A 25,181-nucleotide genomic window follows, 5' to 3' on the forward strand; every position below is an offset into this window, starting at 1 on the left:
GGTCAACTAACTTTGTGATGCATGGCACATGTCTCTTACACATAATGAACATTAATTAAGCAATATCACTCAAGCAAGAGTGCAGCTGTGCCAAATATCTACATGGCTGACATTGGTCACTATGCCACAATGTTTGTTTACACTTGATTTTACTGTGTCCGTGTAACACTTAACACATGGCACTATTATCTGTGATAATAACAACAAGTAACTCTACTAAAAAATAAAAATGCAATTATTTGTTCACTTGTTAACTGGTATTACTCAGTAATAATTTATATAAATACAAAGTATATTGGCACTGAAGAAAAGTACAACCTAAATCAATAATTCAAGAAATCAAGACCTAGGATAGTCCCAAAAAAGCTTTTGTCTGACACTGATGAACACAAGCCTATTACCAATTCAAAAGCAAACTTTAACTAGTAATGTTGACTTGGGCTGATTCTAAGAACTAATAAATGATGATCATTAGTTTACACTTACTGTTGTAAAGCTGTAATGTCACTGAGATAAATCCAAATTGCTACTGAAATAACCTAATTCAACTGCATATTAATCTCTCTTCAGACTGCTGAAAAGTCCAGTGTGCCGGAATATATTTAATAGTGAATTCATTGAGATAGATACAGCTGACTGTGGATTACGGTAATCATGTTTGTATGTCTTCTAGCTACATGTTTTGATTATGATTTTTTTTTTCTTGTTCATAAAGAAAAAAGAAACTGATCTAGCAATAGTATGTTTTTGTATTTATACAATGTTTAGGTTGAATTGTTTAAAAAAAAAAATATTTGTGCAGTCCTGCAGAAGATGAAGAAAAATTAGGTGGCCCTATGGATACCTTTCAAAGGTAGAAATTGTATATTAATAAATAAATTCACTGAATTGCTGTATATACTGTATGATCTGATGTACATCTCTCTTTGCAAATCACTGATCTCATTTGTTTTAAAGTTCATGGGATGTTTTGGATTCAATAAGTTGTAAAGTTGATGAAACCAAAACCTTTTCCATCTGCGTGTCTCAAACCGACATCTTGAGTAGAGGCATGCAACAGTGGCAGCGTCAAAATAAAACCACTCTAAAATGTAGGCTAAAAGTTACCTACTTTGGGGAGGCAGGCATCGACACGGGTGCTCTGCGCAAAGAGTTCCTAACAGGTGCAATTTATTTTATTATTTATTTTTATATCAGTGACTTCAGATTTTTTTGGTGTTTGTTCTGTTTACCAGAAATGCTTGCAGAGACGGAAAGAAGACTGTTCATTTGTGTTGCAGACAAAAGGTGGAAGAATCCCCTTTACTGTCTCAACAGCTTAGACCAGAACTACTTCAGGTAGACATTTTTATTAAGCTCTAATGGAGTTCCTGTTGTATTTGTTTCCATATAATAATTATATTGGCTGCCAGAGACTGTAAATTGTGAAGATGTTAAACTTTGGAGGATAGTCCCAAATATTCCCTCAATTATTAATTCTTCAATTAATCAAATAAAAAGTTCATTTAAATTATTATATTTTATTAAAAAACGAATGGTTGAGTCCATAACAAGTCACTTAACAATACACACCTTATTTTGAACTCTTAAACATATATTGTAATATACTAAAAATAACTGTACAATTTATGTAATACTCTAGAGAAAAACTGCTCTCAAGTACTGGAAATAGGACAAGTAATCTTGCAACACACCAGACATGGCAGTTGGTCCACATTAAAATGTATGGTTTTGATCTTCTTCAGTACACTCCTTTACATTGTAGTCCTGCACTTAGGACCACTTGGGTTGGTTTTTCTGCTTCAAATTTGATCCATTCTACAAACGAGTTATCATATCTTCTCCATGCATACGTTTACATTTAGAGCTTTATTAATCAACCATGGGAATTCATTCTGCATTTTCTTTCTTTCTTACCAACCTACATTTTGAGGAAGAGGGTTGCCTAGAATCTTATTTTATGTTTTGTTCCCTTCATTGTTCTATTAGGAGTGCTGGAGAAATCATGGCACTCAGCCTGGCACAAGGTGGACCTCCTGCTTTTATACGTGAGTGGTGCTTTCGATATCTCTGCTCTGGAGATTGTGACCGCATATAAGTGTCTACCAGTGATGTCACAGATCTTGAGTTCTCACTGCTTTTTACAAGGAATCCAATTTTCCATTATCTTTAGACATATGAAGTGTCATTGTACTATAAAACTTCCTGTACATTTTAGAACTCCAAATTTCCTCCTCCACTGCAAAAAGAGCATTTATTGAAAGAAAGCTGGCTTGTTCTTCCTGCTATTCTCTAGCCCTGTCCATTACCAGTGATCGAGCAGGCCAGTCAATAGCAGAGAGCCAATCAGAACAGTGGGTGTTTACTGTCAAGTTCAACCAAAATAAAAATTTGCTATGTGACATTTTCATCATCAGAATAAAAATTGAATTAATAATAGTCCAATGCAAATATACAGCAACCCATTTTTGACAGTCCAAAAGTCTCCTTTAATCCACAGGACTCCAGTCGAACAAGTAGTGTCTTCTATAATATACATGCAATATACGCAGATCTTGCAGGGAAGAAAGAGTGTGAGTGGTTGCTAGGTGGGACACCACCGACCTCTCAGTCTGGGACTGAGTTGTATTACGCTGGTGAGAGCATCAGCTTGAATGGCAGAGACCGGTGTAAAATGTTCCGAGCTTTGATCTGATTACTCCGGTACCAGGAGTTTATTAAGACAAGTTTTGGGCTCCACTGGTGTTTGCAGTAAGATGCAAAGTATTAAGGGACATTATAATTCCTTTGGTCAGGTTTTGAATGTTTAATGAAGTGTAGATTATTTCTATGATAGGAATCCACAGAATTGGAGAAATTCCACCACAGCACAAGTCAGAATCTTGTAATTACTACATTAAGTGATTGCACCAATAGCTTCGCAAAATTTGAGCGATTTATCCCTTATGCTAATTAACTCTAATTCGATGCTTTCAGATTAACAACTCAACAGATGACTTAAGTAACCTAACTGATGAAATTTTAGGCTGTGGATACACTGGACAAGTGTCTGTTGACAAGAAGAGCAACATCATCAGGCAGTCTTAGCTCTTAAATCCCAAAGGGGTATACGGAAGTCTTATTTAAAATGTATGGTTAGATGCAGCCTTCATTCTGGAGAACTGCAACCCTGTCCTTAGCAACAAAGGTTCTGTGAAATACATGAAGGAAATTAAAACCATGAATTTTTTTCAGGAAATTGAAGACAATGGTATGTTTATACTGATGTTTCTAAACTCCAGCCCTGGGGACCCCAAAGCCTAACAAACTGATGAGTTTAATCAGTTGTTTTGATTAGTGAGTCATCTAAAACTGTTTGGGAGGGGGGTCCTCAGTACTCTAGTTAAAAAACACTGCTCTATAAGATCAAATTAATCTGTTAATCTTGTTTATTTAATGCTAACTGTTTATCTATTTTTAAGAACAAGGTGAAGCTACTGAAGAAATAACTGTGGGTAAAATAATGCAGTGGATGACAGGTCAAAGACACCGGCCAATTCTTCCTAGTGACAAGAAGGAATTCAGCATCACTGCAAGGTTCTTTCATGACTGTGACCCAAACCAAACTGTTTGTTTTCCCACTGTGAGTGCATGGACTCGCACAGTTACCTTTCCTACAGCTCACCTGACAACATTTGACAACTTCAAAGATATTATGTAAATGGCTTTAAGACACGGAGAGTGCTTTGATAATGTATAACTTTAGAGAACGTTACATTATTGAAGTTAACTATTTATGCAGTTCTTGTTCTCAGGGAAGTAAAAAAAATGTTGTTAATATAATCATTAGCATTTTTCTATAATGAACAATAATAATAAAATGTAAATAGATGGAATTGTACAAAATATGACCTCCTGACAATGCACCCCAGCTGTGTCATTCTTTCTAATGCCAGGTGCATCAACCCTGTGCATGGACTCCTTTATGCGGTTCCACTGTACTTTGTGTCCGTCTGCTTGCAGGCAACCTTTCACCATCCTATACCCTGCATTTGGTATTCTTCTTTTGATGTCCAAAATGACATTATCCAATTCCTGGTCCGACAGGGTGCTATAGTTCGTTTTGGTAGACAAACCTAATTCACGCATTCGGCAGAAGATGGTTGACTGGCTGACTCCTAAGATGTTAGAAATGCAGGAGATTGGTAAAGACATGTCAATGAGTCTGCCCAGCAGTTCCTCTGACAAAATGTACTTGGGTCGGCCTCGTCCACAAGCAAACTCTCTGATCAGAATTGGGGGAGCCTCTTGCGAAAGTGTTGTGTGAATTTTTGTTTATAGACTCAGAAGTTCCTCCAAAATGTAATTTGGTACATCCATTACTGTGGAGGCAGATGTCAGAATAAAAACTTCTTGGTTAATGATGTAGTTACAATAGTCAAGATCTAACTGATGTCCATCTAAAATGCCCATTAACGTTGACCTGAGGCGTTCCAGTAGGTGCATCATCAATGGTCCCTGTAAGAAAACAGACTGTTTGAATCCTCTTAATGACACCTGATAAACAATGATATACAATCAACTACAAGAGGCAGAGCTGTAGTAAATCCAAAAATGAAAATTCTCTCATAATTTACTCACCCCCATTCCATCCCATATGTGTATGGCTTTCATTGTTCAGCTGAACGCAAATTAAGTAAACGGCAACAATCACTTTCAAGGTCCAAAAGTCACATTGATCCATGAAAGTCATACACATCTGGGATGGAATGGGGGTGAGTAAATTATGAGAGAATTTTCAATTTTGGGGGAACTATCCCTTTTAATAGATGTTGTAAGGAGTGGAGATGGAGTGACAGCACTAATGGAAAGGATTCAAAAACCAAACACTTTCAGCAAAACATTTAAAATTACATTTTTTTTAACTAAAACATTGTAAAAGTAAACTTACCAAGTACATAGTTTACCAAAGCAAAAGTCATAACACCTGACATAAAATGTTGAAACAAAAATAATGTTCCACCTTAAGTGCTGCTGCTGAGCAGTGATATGGTGAACGGGTGTTTGACAATAAAGTGTATTACAGTACACCGTGTAGTACACTACTGTGTCAAAATATGAGAGCTGTGAAGCTATGCAGCAAAGTGCATGACAGTATACAATTAATCGTGACCAGAATCAGTATAATAACAGCCCTTCTTGATCATGCTACAATTTTCCTTAATGTGAAGAAGTGTAATTATACATTGATTCATTTAAAATCAACTACACCAATCGTACTGTGCTTTCTAACAGACGTTTCCACTGACCTACCTCTATATGCCAAGAAATGTGACAGTGCGCTTTATTAACACAATATAACACGATTAAAGATTGATAGAAGTAAAACATTGCATAATAACAATAAAAAAAACTTACCTGAGTGGGTGTGTGAGAGCGTCCTTGTTCGTCTGCCATTTTGCCGCGATGAGGTTCAAATGACTGCCCATCCCCCACTAGGTGAGATTCAGGGGCACGCATGCGCACTGTGACAGATCGATTTATCTTCCAGTCTTTTAGCAATGGCTGTGACGTAATTTTGACAGCCGTTTTGCACTTTTTGATTCGTACTCATAAGCAAGGATTTGTGCTCGTAACTGAGCAGCTGCAAAAATAGACGTCTTGTCTGTAGAATAAACCAGACGTAAATGTGGTGATTCGTGCTCATATGGAACAGTTTGTGCTCGTAAATGAACATTTGTAAAAACAAAATTGTGTCTGTAGACCAACCAATTTGTAATTATTTGATCCGTACTCTCACAAACAATGCAAATGTTGTCCCTGCGATCATACGTTTTGGAATTTGACACTCACAAAACAAAAGTACAGTGTTTCACAGTTACGCACGATCATTTAAAAAAAACGCACGAGTGTTTTTTGACAGTCATTTTATTCCATAAGGTTCCTTGAAGCTGTGCAGAGCGAGCGCGAGAATGGAAAGTGAACCGCAGCTACCATATGTTCCTCCTGGACCACCATTAAAAGGAAACAAAAAAAATAAATACCGTGTTATGAAATTCTACAAGGAAAAAGCGTCTGGATCAAGAGCGTGTTAAAAGCGGAGGAGACGCGTCTGAAGCGAAGGCGGGCTCTATGCTGTCAAAGCTAGTTTGCTAAATGCTAGCCTTTCTGGATTACACACCCTAGCTTTAAAGAGGCCAAATATTAAGAGCAGTGAAGACAAATGAACATTTATTATAGATTACTGTAATTGTGAATAGAGGAGCTTACTGATAATATATGCTTTAAATGATTGATTATATGGAGAGAGAAAAAAAAAACATCCAAAAACAAACATTTATCAACTAGTCTGGTGGTGGTACAATAGCATCTAATGTTCATTTACATGGCACTTTAAGGTATTTCGAGTACAACCAAAGTTCAGGATCCAGGAAACAAAACATTACAGTAACTGTGGGCAAGCAGATTCTTTTTGACCCTTGCATGTACTCAAAGCTTTGCTCGTATAAAATGTGCTTAAGAAAATGTGATTCTTTCTCAAATAACAGAACTGAGATTAAGCGGAGGAATCGGTTCATTCGAGTGTTTGACTGAGACAGACATATTTTCTGAATCAGAAGTGAAACGAATACTGAAACTAGCTTCACACTTGATTTGACAGAATGGGGGGGAATTAGCAGCACTATAACGATTTTACTACAACCAGGGGCGCCGTATAGGGGGGAAAAGTTAGGACCATTCCAAGGGCCCCTGAATGACAGGGGTCCCCAACAAATAGGTAAAAACTATAATACAATTTATAGTCTAATTTATAGTAATAATACAATTAATTATGTCTTTGATTTTTCTTATTTTGGCAATAAAAGTTAAATATCCCCATTGACCAAAAAGTAAACATCCATATTGACTGACCACCCCCCTGTATCTGCATGAAATGGTTTGGTCCTGCCTTAGCGCGCTCATCAGTGAGCGAATGACGGTGTTTAGTTGCAGACAGTTAGTCGATGCGCCAGAAACACAGATTACAATGTTGAATAGTATAAGAAAATCTGGTTTTCAATAAAGGAAAGAGAGGTAAGACAAAGGAAAGGGTGTCAATCTGTAACCTAGTTTTTCACCAAGAAAGGTGGGTAGCCTTTAGTCTGTGAGTGGTATTAACCTGTTGTCCATAGAGACAGAGCGTATTTAGGCCACGGAACAATCCAACCGTCTCCATTGACTTTGCATTGCGAGAGACTGCCTCCTTGTCATTTATGACTTATAACAAAAAAAAACAAAAAACAATGTCTAAAAGCTGCTGTGTGACAAGGTATACAGCAAACAAGCTAAATAACCCAGAAATAATTCTTTATAAGCTGTCGACACCAAAAAACGGTTTGTTTCAGGACATAAAAGGAGACAGAGCGCAACTAGTTCCCGAACTACTCTGAGAACTACGCCCACTGGAACGCGACATGATATTGTAAAAAGAAAAAAAACATTCATAATTTTAACCATGTCGTTTGCTTATTTCACCACCCTATGTGAACCTGAGAGGAGGAGATATATTCAATTTACCCATTCTTCCTTCTGATGCTTCAAGTCTTATTGCCTGTATCTAGTTTTGTCTCCTTAAAGGCTGGCGTTTACGGTTCTGAAGCTTATAAAAATGTATTTCTGGGTTTAGTTAGGCATTTTCTGTCTTTTGTTATATGTCATAAATGACAAGGAGGCAGCCTCTCGCAATGCAAAGTCAACGGAGACGGTTGGATTGTCTTCCCTCCCGGTGGGCGTGGTCTTCAGATTATGACGCGTTGCGCTCAGTCTCTGTAGTGAAATAAGCTAGCTAGCTAAAAAAAATAAAATAAAAAAATAAGTTAGCTAGCTGCAGGTGTTAGTACGGAAGAGGATTAGGGCCAAGCAATAATAAAAAAATAAAACCATCTCGACATTAAAGTCATTATAATGCGAGATTAAACTCGTTAAATTTCGAGAAAAAAGTCGAAATACAATCTTGAGAATAAACTCATTAAATATCGAGAATAAAGTCATTATAATGCGAGATTAAACTTAACGAGTTTTTTCTCGAAACACAACGACTTTATTCTCGCATTATAATGACTTTAATCTCGAGATGGCTTTATTTTTTATTATTGCTTGGCCCTAATCCTCTTCCGTATGTTAGCCTACATTTCATCAACATTTAATCAGTGCAGGGAAACTTTTAGCAAGATATTCATATTAAATCATTGTCCATGCCCCTTTTAGCAGACTTAACAACAGATGAGTCAGCAGCACCCCAGTCTCCCCATAACTGCACCCCTCCCTGTCCCTGTGAAGAAGGTGAGCAACATCGTGTAAATGACTTAGCATCATTCCAGGAAGTCTGTGTGGGGTTCTCTGTCTCTCTTTTTACCATAACAAAAAAGAAAATGAAATATTTATTAATGACAGAAATCAAACACAAATTATTTTCTCACATAATGACCATTATGACATAAATAAAAAAACCAACCTCCTGTCTGTACTGGATGCAGTTAGAAACAATGAGTATCTTACCTCAACCAGTTAAGTTAAAAAATCTGCTGTATTCATTGTTTTGAGATGATGATGTTAATTTACTTTGAATAAAAAGTTAATATATATTTAGTTTTTTTCTTTTTTTTATAATCTGTCATTCATTTTACAATAAAAATACATTGAGACTGTAAAGGATTGCCTTTTTTATGATGGCTTTTAATCTTGCATCAAAGAGTGAACTGCATACTGTATGCAGACTTGCATTTACAAATCACCAGCAGTAAATATTGTGCTAGTACTAGTATTGAACTACAAGAAACAAGACAGTTGCAAGCCTTTGATTAGAGTTATGTAAAGCTTTTGATGGCAAAGTTAGGCCCTAGAGATGTGGTGACAACAGCTGCTCAGAAGGGGCCCAATTAGATTTTTTTGTCATGGGACCCAAAATTCCTGGCGGCACCCGTGACTACAACAGTGCTGAAGAATCTGCGGAGAGTTGCGTCACATCTAGAATTTAAGCGGCTCGACTAACTGTTCGGATTTACTCGTGGACTGATCGTTCGTTATGAGCTCAGGATTTGCTCTCGACGACATCGAGCGACAATGAAGCTGCTGAGCAACAGTTTCTAGCAATGTACGGCGCTTTGTTGATTAGACCGGGGGCGTCCTAGTTTGACGCGTGGCTTTTCTGGCAGTGACAACTCGGCTTAAGAAGCAGACGGTTGCGAAACATCTCACTGCCTGCCAAACATAGAAAGAGCTCGTTATTAACGCGTACTTTAATAATGCGCTAGAAAATGACAGCTGCGTGTCATAGGGAGAAATTACGAGTTTATTCACCGTTAGCATGTCGCTCCAGCGCTGGACATCGTGAAAATCGCGCAAATTAGTCTGATCGAACTTAGAATTAGAATGAATCGCACTTTCCGGACTCTCCGAGAGCTGAAATGGGTGTCGGGCGTGTGGATCACAGGCCCGCGTCTCCGGCCATTCCTCCGCTACTGCTGATAATTTTTTTTATTTTTTTTTTTACTACTGCTGATAATCGAGCAGCTTCCGATTAGAGCTCTGACATCACGCATGCGCACTTGTTACACGTGGCATTTCCTGTGAAAAAGCGCTTTCGGCCGCACTGTAAACGTACAAAGCGATAAGTGACGCCAGTGAGTTGGAAATGCCCCTGAAACTGGTTACACGTTTATTTTGGGCTTGTCCGCAAGTGTAAGCACTTTGTGATGATAAAAATGCCTTTCCAAAAAAATCTATTCATTTAATGCAAAAGGGAATATGTTTAAGCATGTTCCAAATGCAAATAATGCACATTTTGTGCTTTTATTTGCTTTAATTACTATAATTGCACGGAGTTAAATGGAATAAAAAACATCTTTGTTTAAACAGTTTAACATTGAAGTCAACACATATGAAAACTACATACAAACGTAACTATGTGAAAGCATTACTTCTCTCATTGTATCGCAACCGTATCTACATTAGTATTAAAACTGTACAAAATAGAAACACTTCAAAGCTGTCACAGTACATCGAACAAAATTATAAATGTTGTGTTTACTCTGTGGGAACTTGCTGTCCTCAAAAAAAAAAAAAATAAATAAATAAATAAATAAATAATAATAATAATAAAAAAAAAAATAAATAAATATATATATATATATATATATATATATATATATATATATATATATATATATATATATATAATTCCTGGGAAAATTTGACAAACATTCCGCATTCAAATGACACTATTATTCACGACACATAATGTCACAAACAATAAATACAGACGATTTATACCAACAAAAAACAAGGTATTTTCTTGTTCTTAGTATAGTACCGATCATTTATTGTATTCACTCGTGTTGTGTATTATCAGGCCATTAAATGTGTGTTTGTGCTGTCATGTTGTTCAATGTTGTTTTTATTGCAAAAATCCAGATTCAACAAATGTGTACATGTAATTGAGCAATATCAGTTTATAATGTACACAGAACACATTGAAACATCAACGTAATACAAATAATAATACAAATAAATATATAAGCCTATTATACAAATGTATGTTCTTTTGGATCTTATGTACCAAAAAATTTAATTATTTTGTACACATAAATATACATTCTTTTCACATTTATTTTTGGTAAAATACACGCAACATGTATTATCTGCTGTACATTCATATATACACACAAGGGCATAGATTTTGCTTGAAAATTGGGTGGGTGGCGGGGGATTGTAGTTTGAAGAATTGACATGCATAAATTTGGAGGGTTGTATTTGCTTGTTTTTATTTATTACTCCCCATCCCCCGTGGAATCTACACCCCTGTATACACATTTAGTACATGTATGTAGCAGTGGCTTAGACAAGGGTGGGCCGGATTATTCTTTGATTTAAAATTTATACAATTATATTTATAAAATAGTATAAAAATTCTAATTTCTGAAAGTGTTAAATAACTTTATGTATGTGCCACTTCCCTGTTGTTAAGGAAAATTAGGTTTCAAAAAATGTTGGCGAAAACATGGCCCATACATTTTTATTGAGGCACACCCAAAAGTAATTTTCTGGCTATGGCCTTGGTATGTAGTAAATTCATATGTCAGTTTGGCCCGTGATTGGATTTCTCTGACGGTGCTGTGTTTCCGGCCGGTCGGGTTACAGTGACACACAGGGCGGAAGTGGAGCCATTGCTGTGTGTCGTGGCTGTGAGCAGACAGGATCTTCACTCGACTCTACTGTGATACTCACTTATTGAACAGCACTGAGGAGAGCTCGACCCGTCTGTACACACACTTCAGGTATATGTTTCTCTCTCAATGTGTTGAAATGTGTGCTCTTGTGCGAAATGTGTGATGTTTTCACTTCTGCCGGTCGGTCACGCTAAAGCTAATGAGAGACACTAGCCACACAGTTGTGTAACAGTGACGTGCATTAAATCGACACAAGTCACCTCACAACACACTCATATCAACATTCATCTATATTAATTACGTGATTATATAATTTGAAGGCTGGCAGTAGTCATGATTGGGTGTTTGCTACATTTAAACGGCCTAAGCTCTAGAGCCGCCTGTACTAGCATCATCAACAGTGACACGTACACACACACACACACACAAACACATACGCGCACACGGGTTTGTTGAGTTAGTTGATACATTTTATTTTTATGTTAATCAACTTGTTCATGCTGTCATTTAAAAAGGTATTTCAAAATGATTACGTTTGCGAAGATGAGGCATCCCATACTTGACTTTTGTTTTTAGTCCATATGTCTGTAGAGGTCTTAGACACATCGAAGCTCTTTTACTAGGTTCTAAAAAGAACAAACATTGACGTGTCAGATGTAGACTCAATGACTGTCATAATCTAAACAATTTTGATAAACGTCCTCCACGACAGGTTTAAAATACAATAAATGTGTACATGCTAATATTTTATGCTTTGGTTTTTATATAGCAGTTCACTCCTGCTTGGTGTTTATTTGTTGTTTTTTTATTATTTTGTCCAGCAATTTGCTCAGGTCAATTTGACCCTAAACAGGACAAAAATGTTATTTTACAACAATTCCCTTTGTAAAAATAAGTGTCTTTGATCAAACCAAGCATTAAAGCTTCACAAATATCCATTCGCTGGGATTTGATGAGGTCAGAGTAAAATATAAAAAGAGTTAGAAGAGAAAACAATAGGTCAGTTTTAAAAGTACTATTATATACTTTGGGATGCCCTAATATAAAGACAGTAAATTGAACTTGAACAGATCTTGAGGGTTCAGCATTTTGCCACTGCTTGATTAGTTGTAGAATTCCTTTCATGTGTGGATGTATTGATGAAACAGCGGTGTATTTACATGAACCCTGACTGTAATCTGATATTTGGGCTTTGTGAGGCATTTGAAATTCCCATTACCTGTCTTGACAAAGTCCAGAGAAATTTGTGTATGTGGAAGATGCGATTCAGTATTTGTGTTTTTTGTTATTTCAGCTCTGTTCAAATTCAAAATGATTTGCAATCTAACTCTATTTTAGTAAGTAAAATGTTTAGTGATTTAGTTTGACTTTTTGTGCTCCGTTTTTGTGTATACAGTGCTGTGACTGAGTAAATGTGAGTCACAGGCTGTTTAAAGGTACAGCTCACCTGAAAATGAAAATTCTGTCATTTATTTACTCTCATCATGTTGTTCCAATCCCAGCGACTTTACTTTGTGGTGCACAAAATGAGAAGTCAGTCAGGATGTGTATTCTCAGTCACCACTTACTTTCACTGTATGGAACAAAGATTCAGTGGAAGTGAATGGTGACTGAGTCTGTTGACTCACAACGCTGCCTAACGTCCCATTTTATTTTTCATTGAAGACAGAAAGTCATACAGGTTTGAAAGGATATGAAGGTGATTGAATGATGAGAGGATTTTCCCTTTTGTGTGAATGGTCCCTTTAAATGCAGCTGGCTGCGGTGACGTGTAGCTCGGCTGCGCCATGCGCGTCCTTCACCTTTAATACTGCTGGTCTTTACTCCAGTGACTGTTGCAGCTTATGTAATGACAGAATCGCATTTCATACCGCTTCAGGACAATCACCAACATGATTTGAAAGCCTGTGATTTTCCTGTTGAAGTGAGTTTGAGTAATCTGTCATTATATTAGTTTTACAAGCCAACAGATCATCAAGAGGCAGGTCATTTTTGTCAAATAATCCCTGACAGGGGGGGTCAGGATCCCCATTCAATACATTTATTACACAGCGTCAACCCAAGAATTGAATGAACATGATGATATTCAATTGAGTTTAAACGATTTATGCAAGAAGAGAGCTAAGATAGAAAATAAGATCAGTTACAGACTGTAATATACTGCTTCTGTGACATATGTCACACAGATTTTTATCTTCATTAAGTTTGTATAGGGGACATTTGTTTCTCTTATGCAGATTTCACTTCTGCATCTGCCTCCCAGTCAATCATACAATATTCATCAGTGTAATAGACATGTGGCCGCTTGAATATCAGCTCATATAGAATATCAAGTCACACAATACAGGACAAATTTTCTGTTGTACACATTAATATACCAATAAAAGTGTTATAACTAATGTCATATAAAGCAGCAGGCAATATATTCAACTTATCAGTCTTGACAATAATCAATAAATCTCTTATGTGTTTGCTCTGAAATGGGTTAAATTGTATTTATTTGTTTTCAATGCAAATGTCAAAGCAGACTTCTTTGAGTGTAGACTTAAATCGTTTAATGATTTAGTGTTTTGAATCAATTCATTAAAACTATTCATTTGAACTGATTCACAGACATGATTGAACTTACAAACTCTAACACTGTTTGTACAACTGAAGTATAAATGAAAGATACCATTAAAGCATCTAATGTATGTGCTGAAAAACAATCTGGTATCATGTGTAAGTCACATTAAATGAACAGTTCACCCAAAAATTTAAATTCTCTCATCATTTACTCACCCTCATGCCATCCCAGACGTGTATGATTTTCTTTCTTCTGCTGAACGCAAATACAGATTTTTAGAAGAATATCTCAACTCTGGAGGTCCATGCAATGCAAGTGAATGTTGGCCAGTAGGGCTGTCAAATTAATAGTCGAATTTCGAATATTCATCGAATAAAAAAAAAAAAAAAATGCACATTCGAATGCAAAAACCGTGCATTCGAATTTTAGGTGTGTCAGGAGGTGCGCAAGACATGATGACGTAGCTGATGCATTTTGTTTTTGTTAGCCTATCCAGTTCATCCCATTTGATGCAGCATGGCTGCGTTGATAATTTGAAAAATAGAAAAAGAGAGTTAGGACTTGGAGTCGGAGAGGATCTTACACCAAAACAACTTAAAGTGCTGCGTGGCGCTTCGGTTTCTGGAGTATCAAATTGACAAAATTGATTGTTGACAAAACCAACGTCATTTGTAAGTTGTGTAAGAAACCGCTGCTATGTTAATCCACAACCTCTAACTTGAGAACACACATGCAGTATTCTCATCCCAAAGAGATTCTAGAGAATGTCAAGACGAGGTGCCATTATTAAAACAGTCCAGGGTATTACTGGCACATTGGTCAGAGCTGAGCGTGTGTTTTCATCAGCTGGAAACATCAAAAATGCTCAGCACCTGCTGCAGATCAAGTTGACCGTCTTGTGTTTTTGCCAAACAATATGTAGATGTATGAGTGAGTGAATGGTTTCAGAATAACAATTTGCCATTTTGTGTTAACATAATACATTACGCTGTCTGTTGAAGCATGTGTTCTCATATTACTGATACTCTTCCACTTATATGCACTTTTGTTACCTCAGTTTCCTTGCGTGCACATTGAGGAAATTAAATTTGATCCATGAACGATTGTTTAAATCGTCTTTAAACAAAGTCATTTCATTAAAAAATGCGATGCTTGATTTGGATAATATTTGCTCATTGCACTCACTTGCGCCCGCTTGTGATCTTAGGGGACAAAAAGTACTTTTTTCCAGTGGCCAGTATTCAGAATGTCCAAAAAGCACCAAGGCGCACCATAAAAGTTATCCATAAGACTCCAATGTTTAATCCATGTCTTCAGAAGTTATATGATTGGTTTAGGTGAAAAAACAGATCAATATTAAATTATTTTTTTTTACTACCAATCTGCACCTTTGACCAGCCCCATCCAGTAGGTGACTGAATGTGAAAGTCACTTACACACCAGAATATGGAAGTGAAAGTGTAGATTTACTGTAAAAATGACTGAAATATTGATCTGTTTCTCACCTACTCCTATCATATAATTTCTGAAGACATGGATTAAACCAATGGAGTCTTATGGATTGCTTTTATGCTGTCTTTATGTGCTTCAGAGCTGAAATATTCTTCTAAAAATCTTAATTTGTGATCGGCAGAAGAAAGTCATACACATCTGGGATAGCACAAGGGTGAATAAATTATGAGAGAATGAAAATTTTTTGGGTGAACCAATGGAGCTCTACACTTACATCTTTTGGTAACGTTAATGTGCCACAATATAATGCACAAAAAGGCATGAGAAAACTGAGCTCATCAATTATCAGAAAAATCAGTGATAAACATGGTGTGAGTCATGACAATTAAATTCTTGTAAACCACATTTAATATTTTCCGTTAATTTGACAGGCTGTCTGCTAAAAAAAACACTACAACAGCTCATGTAACCTGTTGTCACATGCATTAGGGAGTTGAAATTTTTATTCTGATTGTGAAACACTTCGTAAGCTTCAATCTAGTGTCGGGAATCTTTAGGCACCTCACGATTCCTTCCGATTCTGGGAATTAGGATACGATTTAAAAATTATTCCTGAAACATCTACATTGTTTGCTTATTGACTTTCTGCTGTGCGAAGGCAAAACACAGTAACTTCACATTTTGACCAAAATTGGGGTTCGAAGTCAGACAGGTCTCACTCAACTATAATCAGGTTTTGAGAAAATTGCAGTAACCATAAAATCCAAACTCAAATCAAGAAACCGTTTGTGGTGTACAGTGTATTTACATCCTTTGTATGGCTATTTTGTCATCATGCAAAGTAGGGTTGCAGTGGTATACCGGTTTCACGGTATACCACGGTTTGAAAATTGACGGTTATCATACCATGTACATTTGCTTATCTACGGTATTGAGAAAAAAAAAGCAACCGGACGGAGAATCTCACATGCGCGTGCACATCTCTTTTTCGACTGTCTGTCAGACTCATCAACTTGTGTCACACACACACACAAACATGCAGCAGAGAAAATGTCAGAGAGAAGCAAGGCGAAAGGGTCTGACATAAGTGAGTGTGTGAGAGTTTAAGCAGTGTTTCTCAACTGGTCTATTCAGACTGGGTCTTGGACAGCAGGGAAAGAACAATGCTATGGTTCTCCCATTGAAAATATTTCGGCTGCCCACAAAGTGATCTACTATTCAGGACTGCCGAGGTAGATTTAATGATAATCTCGCAAACTGCTAAAGACTTCTCATCTGCCCTTTCGTGAGTGTAACGAACTTGCGCTAATGATCTGCTCTTCTCTCTGGCACACGTGTGCAACAACTGGGCTTCCCTCGATATTGCGGAGCGCAGACATCAAAACTGATGTGCCCATTTTCAATTTTAGCGAGACTTCTAGTTTAAAGTGTTACAGAGATTGTCAATTCGAACCCCTCAACAGTAGCAGCCCTGACATGCCAAACAGCACTGAGGAAAAGAGCAACTGTGCTATGTGCCCCACATTTTTTTGTTTTGTTTCAGGATTTGACATGAGTAAAAGTAACTGTTATATATGACAATGTTATAGTTTCATAATAAATAATCTAAAGGTAGAATCTATTTTATCAACAGTGGCCGTTGTAAGTTTCAAGATGTGTTTCAGCTGGCAAGTTTTGTCCTTGAAGATTGCATACTTAAATGTTTTAATGAATTTGCTTTCAGATTCCCACAGCCTGGATATGTCCTTCATATTTGACTGGATTTATAGTGGATTCAGTAGTGTTCTACAGTTCCTAGGTACGTTTTTCTTTGTCACTTACACAGTGTAAAACATCAACACATTTGCTTGGGAAATGAACTGAAGCTTTGTATATATCTCGAGGCTCGCCATCAAGCATTGCTTATTCTGCGATCAAGTACTGTAAATTGTTAATTTACTTTTCAGAGTAAAAAAGTTATTTGTCCAGAGGAAAAAAAAAAAGCACATTTAAGTTACATGTAAAAGGTTCTGTTGTATATATTCTATAATTGCCACAGATGGCCAACCTTATAGTATTATACCTATGCAATCAACTCAATTCTCTGTGACAGAAATGTAAACTGCACTGGGTAGGAGAGGAGACTATTGTCATATGATTATTTTATGTTATGTATGGGAGTCAAATAAAGAAAAGCCTCCGTCGCCATCTTTTACAGCAGAGGGACGCTCACACTTCTATGGAATGAGATATACTTTTTCATCATGATATTGATGCATGATCTACCATGTACAATAAAAGCTAAACATTATCATCACAATACTCAAATTTTAGTAGTCTGTAGTGAATTTTGATGACTCAATACCAGCTTCAAAACCACAACAAATAATAACAATAAATTATATGTTAATTATGGAAGAATGGTTTAAATTATTTAAGTCTAGTAAACAGTCAATAATATAATAATAATATAGCTGCAAGCAGCAATACCGGGGTCAAGCCAATCATCGGTAGCATGAGCAGCAAAATAAACGTGACACATTTTAAGTTAGAATTCTGATGAATGCTGTAGGAGTTAAAGATAAAAAAAAACTATGGCCATGTTTCTCAAGATACACTACTGTTCTATTTGCGTGTTCTTGTTGCACATAAAAATCTCTATCATCGGCAGAACAAAAGTGCTTGCTCTTTTGGCTATTAGTACATTGATAAAGAGTGTTTACTCAAGGTTGTGCAGAGGGTGTTAAGTGCAACATTGAGTGAATTTAGACACAATTAAATACCAGAACTTCCATTTCAAATAGCATTTTTGATTCTGTAATTATTATCTTATATTTTTGATAAGTGTTCTTGTTTTACTACAGCTTGTGTTTTTGCCTTTGAACACAATTGTTTTTTTCTCTTCTCATTATTTTTTGTATTTTGTGACAGTGATGCTGATTTCAGTACATTATTTAAATAAAAATATGTTTTGATTATTTCCATGACAGTAACTTAATTGAAAACAATTTGTCTAATTGATTGAAATATTTCAAGCAAGCACATTTTGCCATTGTTTACTACAGGGCATCCAGAATTCACAATGACCCCTCCAGGGCAAGGTCCTAAAATATTTTCATTTTACGAAGCAAATGCAACAGCCTTAATTTCTTTTTGGTATTTTTTTTTTTTTTATAAATTTGGTTCCTTCAAATTTGTTTGTGAAACTATTCTAAACCACAACCATCTACTTGCTAATATTTTCATTACAAGTTTTATAATTTTTGTCCAAAGCATTGAAGAGTTATAAGCCAAAATAGCCATTTTTGCTATCTCCTTACCAGTAGGGGGTAGAGTGGTGAAAAACTGCAGGTGACCTCAAGGCATGATGGCGATGACGCATACCAAGTTTTTTCAAAATCTGTCAAATTGTTGCAGAGATAAAGCATGAAGTCAATTTTAGCATGTTTGCCTTCAAATTCGTGAAGCCATTGCTCAGGAACTATTTAGAACGACATAGAAAAAAAGTGACAAGTTTTGTGTAGCTCTGTCTCATGACCGCTTTAAAACAATTTAGGTGGAAATCGGACAAAAAGTGTAGTAGCAGCAAAAAAACATGTGTCCTTAACTTTTGATTTCTGCCATTTTTAATATTATGCATTCGACTCTGCGTGAGCTCACGAATGGGGGACAAATATTTTTTTTTCTCTACGACTTGCAGTTCATAAGTTATTAGCGTAAACATGAGTGAAACTTTGACCTGTTGGTGGCGCAAAAGTGTTTCAAATTAAAGGGTGCAATTTCATAACTTTCCTGCAAACGGTTCTGTGGCTGCCATAAACTCCCATAACAGAAGAATACAGTGGGTACGGAAAGTATTCAGACCCCCTTAAATTTCACTCTTTGTTATATTGCAGCCATTTGCTAAAATCATTTGTTCATTTTTTTTTCCTCATTATTGTACACACAGCACCCCATATTGACAGAAAAACACAGAATTGTTGACATTTTTGCACATTTATTAAAAAAGAAAAACTGAAATATCACATGGTCCTAAGTATTCAGACCCTTTGCTGTGGCACTCATATATTTAACTCAGGTGCTGTCCATTTCTTCTGATCATCCTTGAGATGGTTCTACACCTTCAATTGAGTCCAGCTGTGTTTGATTATACCGATTGGACTTGATTAGGAAAGCCACACACCTGTCTATATAAGACCTTACAGCTCACAGTGCATGTCAGAGCAAATGAGAATCATGAGGTCAAAGGAACTGCCTGAAGAGCTCAGAGACAGAATTGTGGCAAGGCACAGATCTGGCCAAGGTTACAAAAACATTTGTGCTGCACTTAAGGTTCATAAGAGCACAGTGGCCTCCATAATCCTTAAATGGAAGACGTTTGGGACGACCAGAACACTTCCTAGAGCTGGCCGTCCGGCCAAACTGAGCTATCGGGGGAGAAGAGCCTTGGTGATTGAGGTAAAGAAGAACCCAAAGATCACTGTGGCTGAGCTCCAGAGATGCAGTCGGGAGATGGGAGAAAGTTGTAGTAAGTCAACCATCACTGCAGCCATCCACCAGTCGGGGCTTTATGGCAGAGTGGCCCGACGGAAGCCTCTCCTCAGTGCAAGACACATGAAAGCCAGCATGGAGTTTGCTAAAAAACACCTGAAGGACTCCAAGATGGTGATAAATAAGATTCTCTGGTCTGATGAGACCAAGATAGAACTTTTTGGCCTTAATTCTAAGCGGTATTTGTGGAGAAAACCAGGCACTGCTCATAACCTGTCCAATACAGTCTCAACAGTGAAGCATGGTGGTGGCAGCATCATGCTGTGGGGGTGTTCTTCAGCTGCAGGGACAGGACGACTGGTTGCAATCGAGGGAAAGATGAATGCGGCCAAGTACAGGGATATCCTGGACGAAAACCTTCTCCAGAGTGCTCTGGACCTCAGACTGGGCCGAAGGTTCACCTTCCAACAAGACAATGACCCTAAGCACACCGCTAAAATAACGAAGGATTGGCTTCACAACAACTCCGTGACTGTTCTTGAATGGCCCAACCAGAGCCCTGACTTAAAGCCAATTGAGCATCTCTGGAGAGACCTGAAAATGGCTGTCCACCAACGTTTACCATCCAACCTGACAGAACTGGAGAGGATCTGCAAGGAGGAATGGCAGAGGATACCCAAATCCAGATGTGAAAAACTTGTTGCATCTTTCCCAAAAAGACTCATGGCTGTATTAGATCAAAAGGGTGCTTCTACTAAATACTGAACAAAGGGTGTGAATACTTAGGACCATGTGATATTTCAGTTTTTCTTTTTTAATAAATGTGCAAAAATGTCAACAATTCTGTGTTTTTCTGTCAATATGGGGTGCTGTGTGTACAATAATGAGGGAAAAAAATGAACTTAAATGATTTTAGCAAATGGCTGCAATATACCAAAGAGTGAAAAATTTAAGGGGGTCTGAATACTTTCCGTACCCACTGTAATAATAACACTAACGACTAAAATAGGGGTCTTCGCCCCTTCAGGGCTTGACCCCTAATTAAAAAACAGCAATGAGTAGAAATAGAGTACAAATAATAGAACAAATCAAGAAAATTCAGTGCTTTATTTTAACAGCTTTAAACAAAATTAACAGCAGTAGCTATCAAGCATTCAAGTTAACATTCAGAATGAAATGCAACATAAAACTACTACTGGTCCTTACTGTGTCATTATAATACATCAGTACTTTTTAAAGCTACTAAAGTTATTCATTCAAGAGCAGTAAGTGTTTTCTTTTTTTCCCCATTATGTTTGTTTGATTAATATTAACAACACCGAGACAGCAGCAGGTTCATTAGGTTTTAACACTTACAAATCTGACGTTTTAATACAAATCCACTTTTTTCTCCACTGTTTACATTCACTTTAGACATCACTCAGTGTTTACATGAATATCTCACCAAGGAATATTTAAATGTATTTGACTGTTCAGGTGCGCATTAGCGCAAGTATTTTCTTCAAACACACATATGCTGCCTGTCAATCAAACAGGGTGCAGCTGTTATTGATTACTCTGCGTGTCTGGTCGGGCAAGTAAAATTCTCTTTCACATGCCCCTTCAAAAATCCAGTTGTCCCAGACAAGCGTTAATGTTGAGCCCTACGATTGTATATTGATCTTGTACTGCTCATTTATTTTAGTTTTATTTATTTAGTTTTTTTTTTTTATTATTGTTATCTCGATTTGTATATACATACTGTATAGACAAGAAATATGTTCACAATATTTTTATGAAAAAATCTGATTACGTCGTCAACCCACCTGCCCCACTTTATTGATTTTGCTTTTAAAATTAAATAAATGTATTGAAACACGAAAAAATTGCACTTCAAACAAAACAAAAAAGCAATAAAAATATTGTAGTAGTAAAAAAATCTGCATTGAACCACCTCCCATGCTAGAGCCCGAAGCCATTTGTTTTGAGAATAATGGCTGGCTGATGAAGTTATTGGCTGGCTAGCCGGCTCAGCCAAAACCTAAATGGCTGCTGCAGCCGCCAAACTTTTCATAGCTGCAAATGGCTGAAGCTGCCACTTCATGTCTACAGATGTCTATGTTATACTGATTTACTAGATCTCAATATTTCCAAGCAATGCATGGCTTACACTATGTTTCTACAAAATGCAATACAATGTAATAAAGAAAACACCAGATTTTACTTTCACAACGTATGTACATATTTGCTATAGTGCTAGGCGCATTCAATAGCCACTGTAACGTTAGTGAATAAAGTCCCTGATGCTGTGTAAGAATGCACACTTGTCAAACTTCACGGAGTAACGTTATGCATATATTTATGACATGTACAGTAATTCAGCTGTTCAACTTTATAGTTAAGGCGAGACACTACGGGTGAATAGGGTAAAATCTTTAACTAGCAGATATCACCATGAAACTTTCCCAGTTGATTAGTTACATTAAGATGAGAAAAAAATGTATTACAAGTTTTCTTTAATTTAATGTTTAAATATGCAAATTAGGCAATATCTAATTAAATATGTGCTAATTTGCATATATTTAAAAAACGAAATCTGAGTATTGGATAAAGCCAGGTTAAAAATATTTTTTTCATTGTGTTCACATATTAGATGGTAAAAATTACAGAGGGATTTATGGATATCTACTTTTGTTATCCTGTAAATCAGAATATAATGATTTTCAGCCATGTTTTTGGAATAAAATGTTATATATATCAGGCTAGGAATAATATATTTACAAATCCCTCTGTAAATGTCTTCATAATATAACTAGGTACTACTGAAGTGGAGATTTCGGACTTGGAGTATGAGAGAAAGGTTATTTTGAGAAAACGGGCTTTAAAGATTTATCATCAGCCAATGAGATCGCGCATTCAGTCTTTTTACTTTCACGATTGGTTGCTGATAAAAAGGAAATGACCATATTTGGATCCAACAGGATTGTACAGAAGAGAGAGAGTTTCCTAACGGTGCATGTGATGAGAGGGTGAGTGACGGCAGAGATCGCGGAGAAGTAGGCTATGTTGATTAAGAACGCAAACTTTTGTTGAATTTATGATAAATCTACAGACGCAAACAGACAAAGTGTAGTAAATGTGTATTTCGGACTTTTTTTTCACCACAAGTCTGAAAGAAGACGTTATTGAAGACAAATATCCAAAAATCTCAAAATTGACCAGTAAAAAAAAAACGATGTTTTTGCCTGCCGTGTCTCGCCTTAATATAAACACACACTGTTATCAGTATTATTTTGGACAAAGTTTTGCACATTTCACTTCAGTGTACACTGAAGCATGCGTCGTGAATTAGCAATGTGGAAACGGTGGTTTGTTACTGCAGTAATATCACGTTCAGTGATATAAATCTCTCCGTTCCAGAATATTTGGTTCATCATCAATCTTTGATTCAGGTGTTTGTGCAACCGTGCCCTGAAGATTTAACAAAAGTCTGGGTAGGCCTAAGATTAAAAAAAAGTAAGTAGGAATTAGGAAAGTATGTGAGAAGTGAGATCAAAATTACCTTGCTTGCTTCTTTCCGCCATTTCACCTCAGTGCGAGAAAAACATGCATCGCTTCTTCTGTACGGAAAAGCGAGCAATTTTAATTGGTCGATCAATTCACTAGTGAGTCTGTGTATCGTAGCAGCGAGCACAAGACTGTGCTGTTATGAATCAAGTGGGAAAATAGATCTCGTGTATTGTTTATATATTTCGTGTGTGTATGTCACTATGTGATAGAATTATTATTTGATGCAAATAATTCTAGCCGGCTCAGCCAAACTTTATCAGATGGCGGCTCAATTTGGCTTACGAAATTATTGGCTGGCAGCGGCTGAAATTCTAAATGGCGCAAATGGCGGCGGCTTCAGGGTCTATCCCATGCAAGCATCCATCTACAACAACTGGTGGAAAATTACTACAAATTAAGATCAAAAGAAATTATAATTTTTAACTATAATAATAATAATGATTACTGAAATATAAATCTGTTTTAGGTTCAAGGTGTCTTTGTATTATTTCATTATTTGTGAACCTGCAGAGTTGCATTCACAATATAAGTTAAACTCGAACTGCTCCATGGAAATAAAACTAACTTAACTCCGAACACCTCCTGAGAATGTCTTGGGTCATTTACAGTATTCTTATACATGACACTATTCTTGCAAACTAACCAAAATTACCTGCCACTGTGCATGAAATAAGCAATTTACATTTCGCTTGTGCTAATTTTAAACCCTGGACTACTACTACATATTTTTGGCGACTTCCCAGCGCCACGATTTTGTAATTTCCCGATAATGTTAAACATCGTCAGTCAGTGAGCGTCAATATCGTCATTGGGATATCTGATTACATTGTCCTGTTGCCCACCCCTAAAATATATGTAATTCAGTAATTATGGGGCCAAGCACCTAAATGACCTACAGGACTATTTGACCATTGCAGATGCAGTGTGGTTTGAGTCACTTCAAGTAGGGTTTGAGCCTGTACCTTTCTGATCTCCCATCTAGCGCACAATCTACTGCACAACATGGTCACAACAATAAAGGAATAGTAATTATCTTAATACTCTCATCTTTTACTCACTCTTATGACATCTCAAACTCCTTTTTAACTTTCTTTTTTCTGCTGAACACAAATAATTTGATGGAGATATGATGCATATGATGCTGCTATTTAAGGTTTAGTGGCTGTAACATGAACCAGAAATATTTGAATGAGAAATAAATAACACTAAATTGTTTGCTGCCCATTTACATAGGTGTTAAAGTAATCCTAATGAATTGCTAACAGAGAAAGAATAATGAACTTCAAACAGCTGTAATAATGCATTTAACCAAAATGGAGTGATAGACGGCATGTAACGAAAAATAAACAACAAACAGACAATACAAACCCTAATCTCTGTATACATGTTGGTGGGACCTATTTTAAGAACACTAGCACTAAGCGCAGCACTATGCCATAAGTCATAAGTGTAAATTTAGTGGCCATTTGGCAAAATCCCACACGCAAATGGGCTGGATCAATTGCAATTTAATTCTGATGTTTTCTCTGGTTATTGCAGTGTCTGCATCCTATTATATATTCCATTCCTTCAAGCACCAGCTATATAAACCAAGACAGCATATTCATAAGAAGTTGGTAGTGTAAATGGACTTCATGTTATGAATTAGCAGAATAAAAAAATCTGTTAAATTATAGAGAATGTAAGTATTATTAATAATTTTCATCTACTAACACACAAATCATGGTTAGTATTAACATTGATCGTATCGGTATGCACTTCACTTCTACTGATCAATTACATTATTTTTTGGAACACACAAAAAACAATACACTAAAATATTTTTTTATTGAAATTACACTTCAAACAAAATGAAAATATAATCCAAATAACTAAATGGTCAAAATATCATACCAATTCAAACATTTTTTACTCCCAACTTCTTCCTTCGGCCCTTTTTCCAGTGACTTGAAAATCAC

General features: G+C 36.6%; 1 protein-coding gene and 1 long non-coding RNA gene across 2 annotated transcripts in view; one reads left to right on the top strand and one right to left on the bottom strand.

Annotated features, from left to right (window-relative positions):
• Positions 1-1,537: 1,537 nt before the first annotated feature.
• Positions 1,538-10,005, bottom strand: LOC127624586 (uncharacterized). Its single transcript, XR_007968197.1, has 3 exons — positions 9,319-10,005; positions 5,398-5,644; positions 1,538-4,497 (listed from the first exon to the last, which is right to left on the bottom strand). It is a non-coding gene; the product is annotated as an uncharacterized LOC127624586 (long non-coding RNA).
• Positions 10,006-11,135: 1,130 nt separating this feature from the next.
• The window catches only part of sar1b (secretion associated, Ras related GTPase 1B), a 49,170-nt gene continuing 35,124 nt past the window's right edge, over positions 11,136-25,181 (top strand). The window contains exons 1-2 of the mRNA XM_052099371.1: positions 11,136-11,294; positions 16,928-17,002. Coding sequence (XP_051955331.1) covers positions 16,945-17,002 — 58 coding nt within the window. The 5' untranslated portion in view covers positions 11,136-11,294; positions 16,928-16,944. The remainder of the gene's footprint in view (positions 11,295-16,927; positions 17,003-25,181) is intronic.

This window comes from Xyrauchen texanus, chromosome 31 (genome assembly GCF_025860055.1).
Source record: "Xyrauchen texanus isolate HMW12.3.18 chromosome 31, RBS_HiC_50CHRs, whole genome shotgun sequence".
In the NCBI taxonomy this organism is placed as follows: Eukaryota; Metazoa; Chordata; class Actinopteri; order Cypriniformes; family Catostomidae; genus Xyrauchen; species Xyrauchen texanus.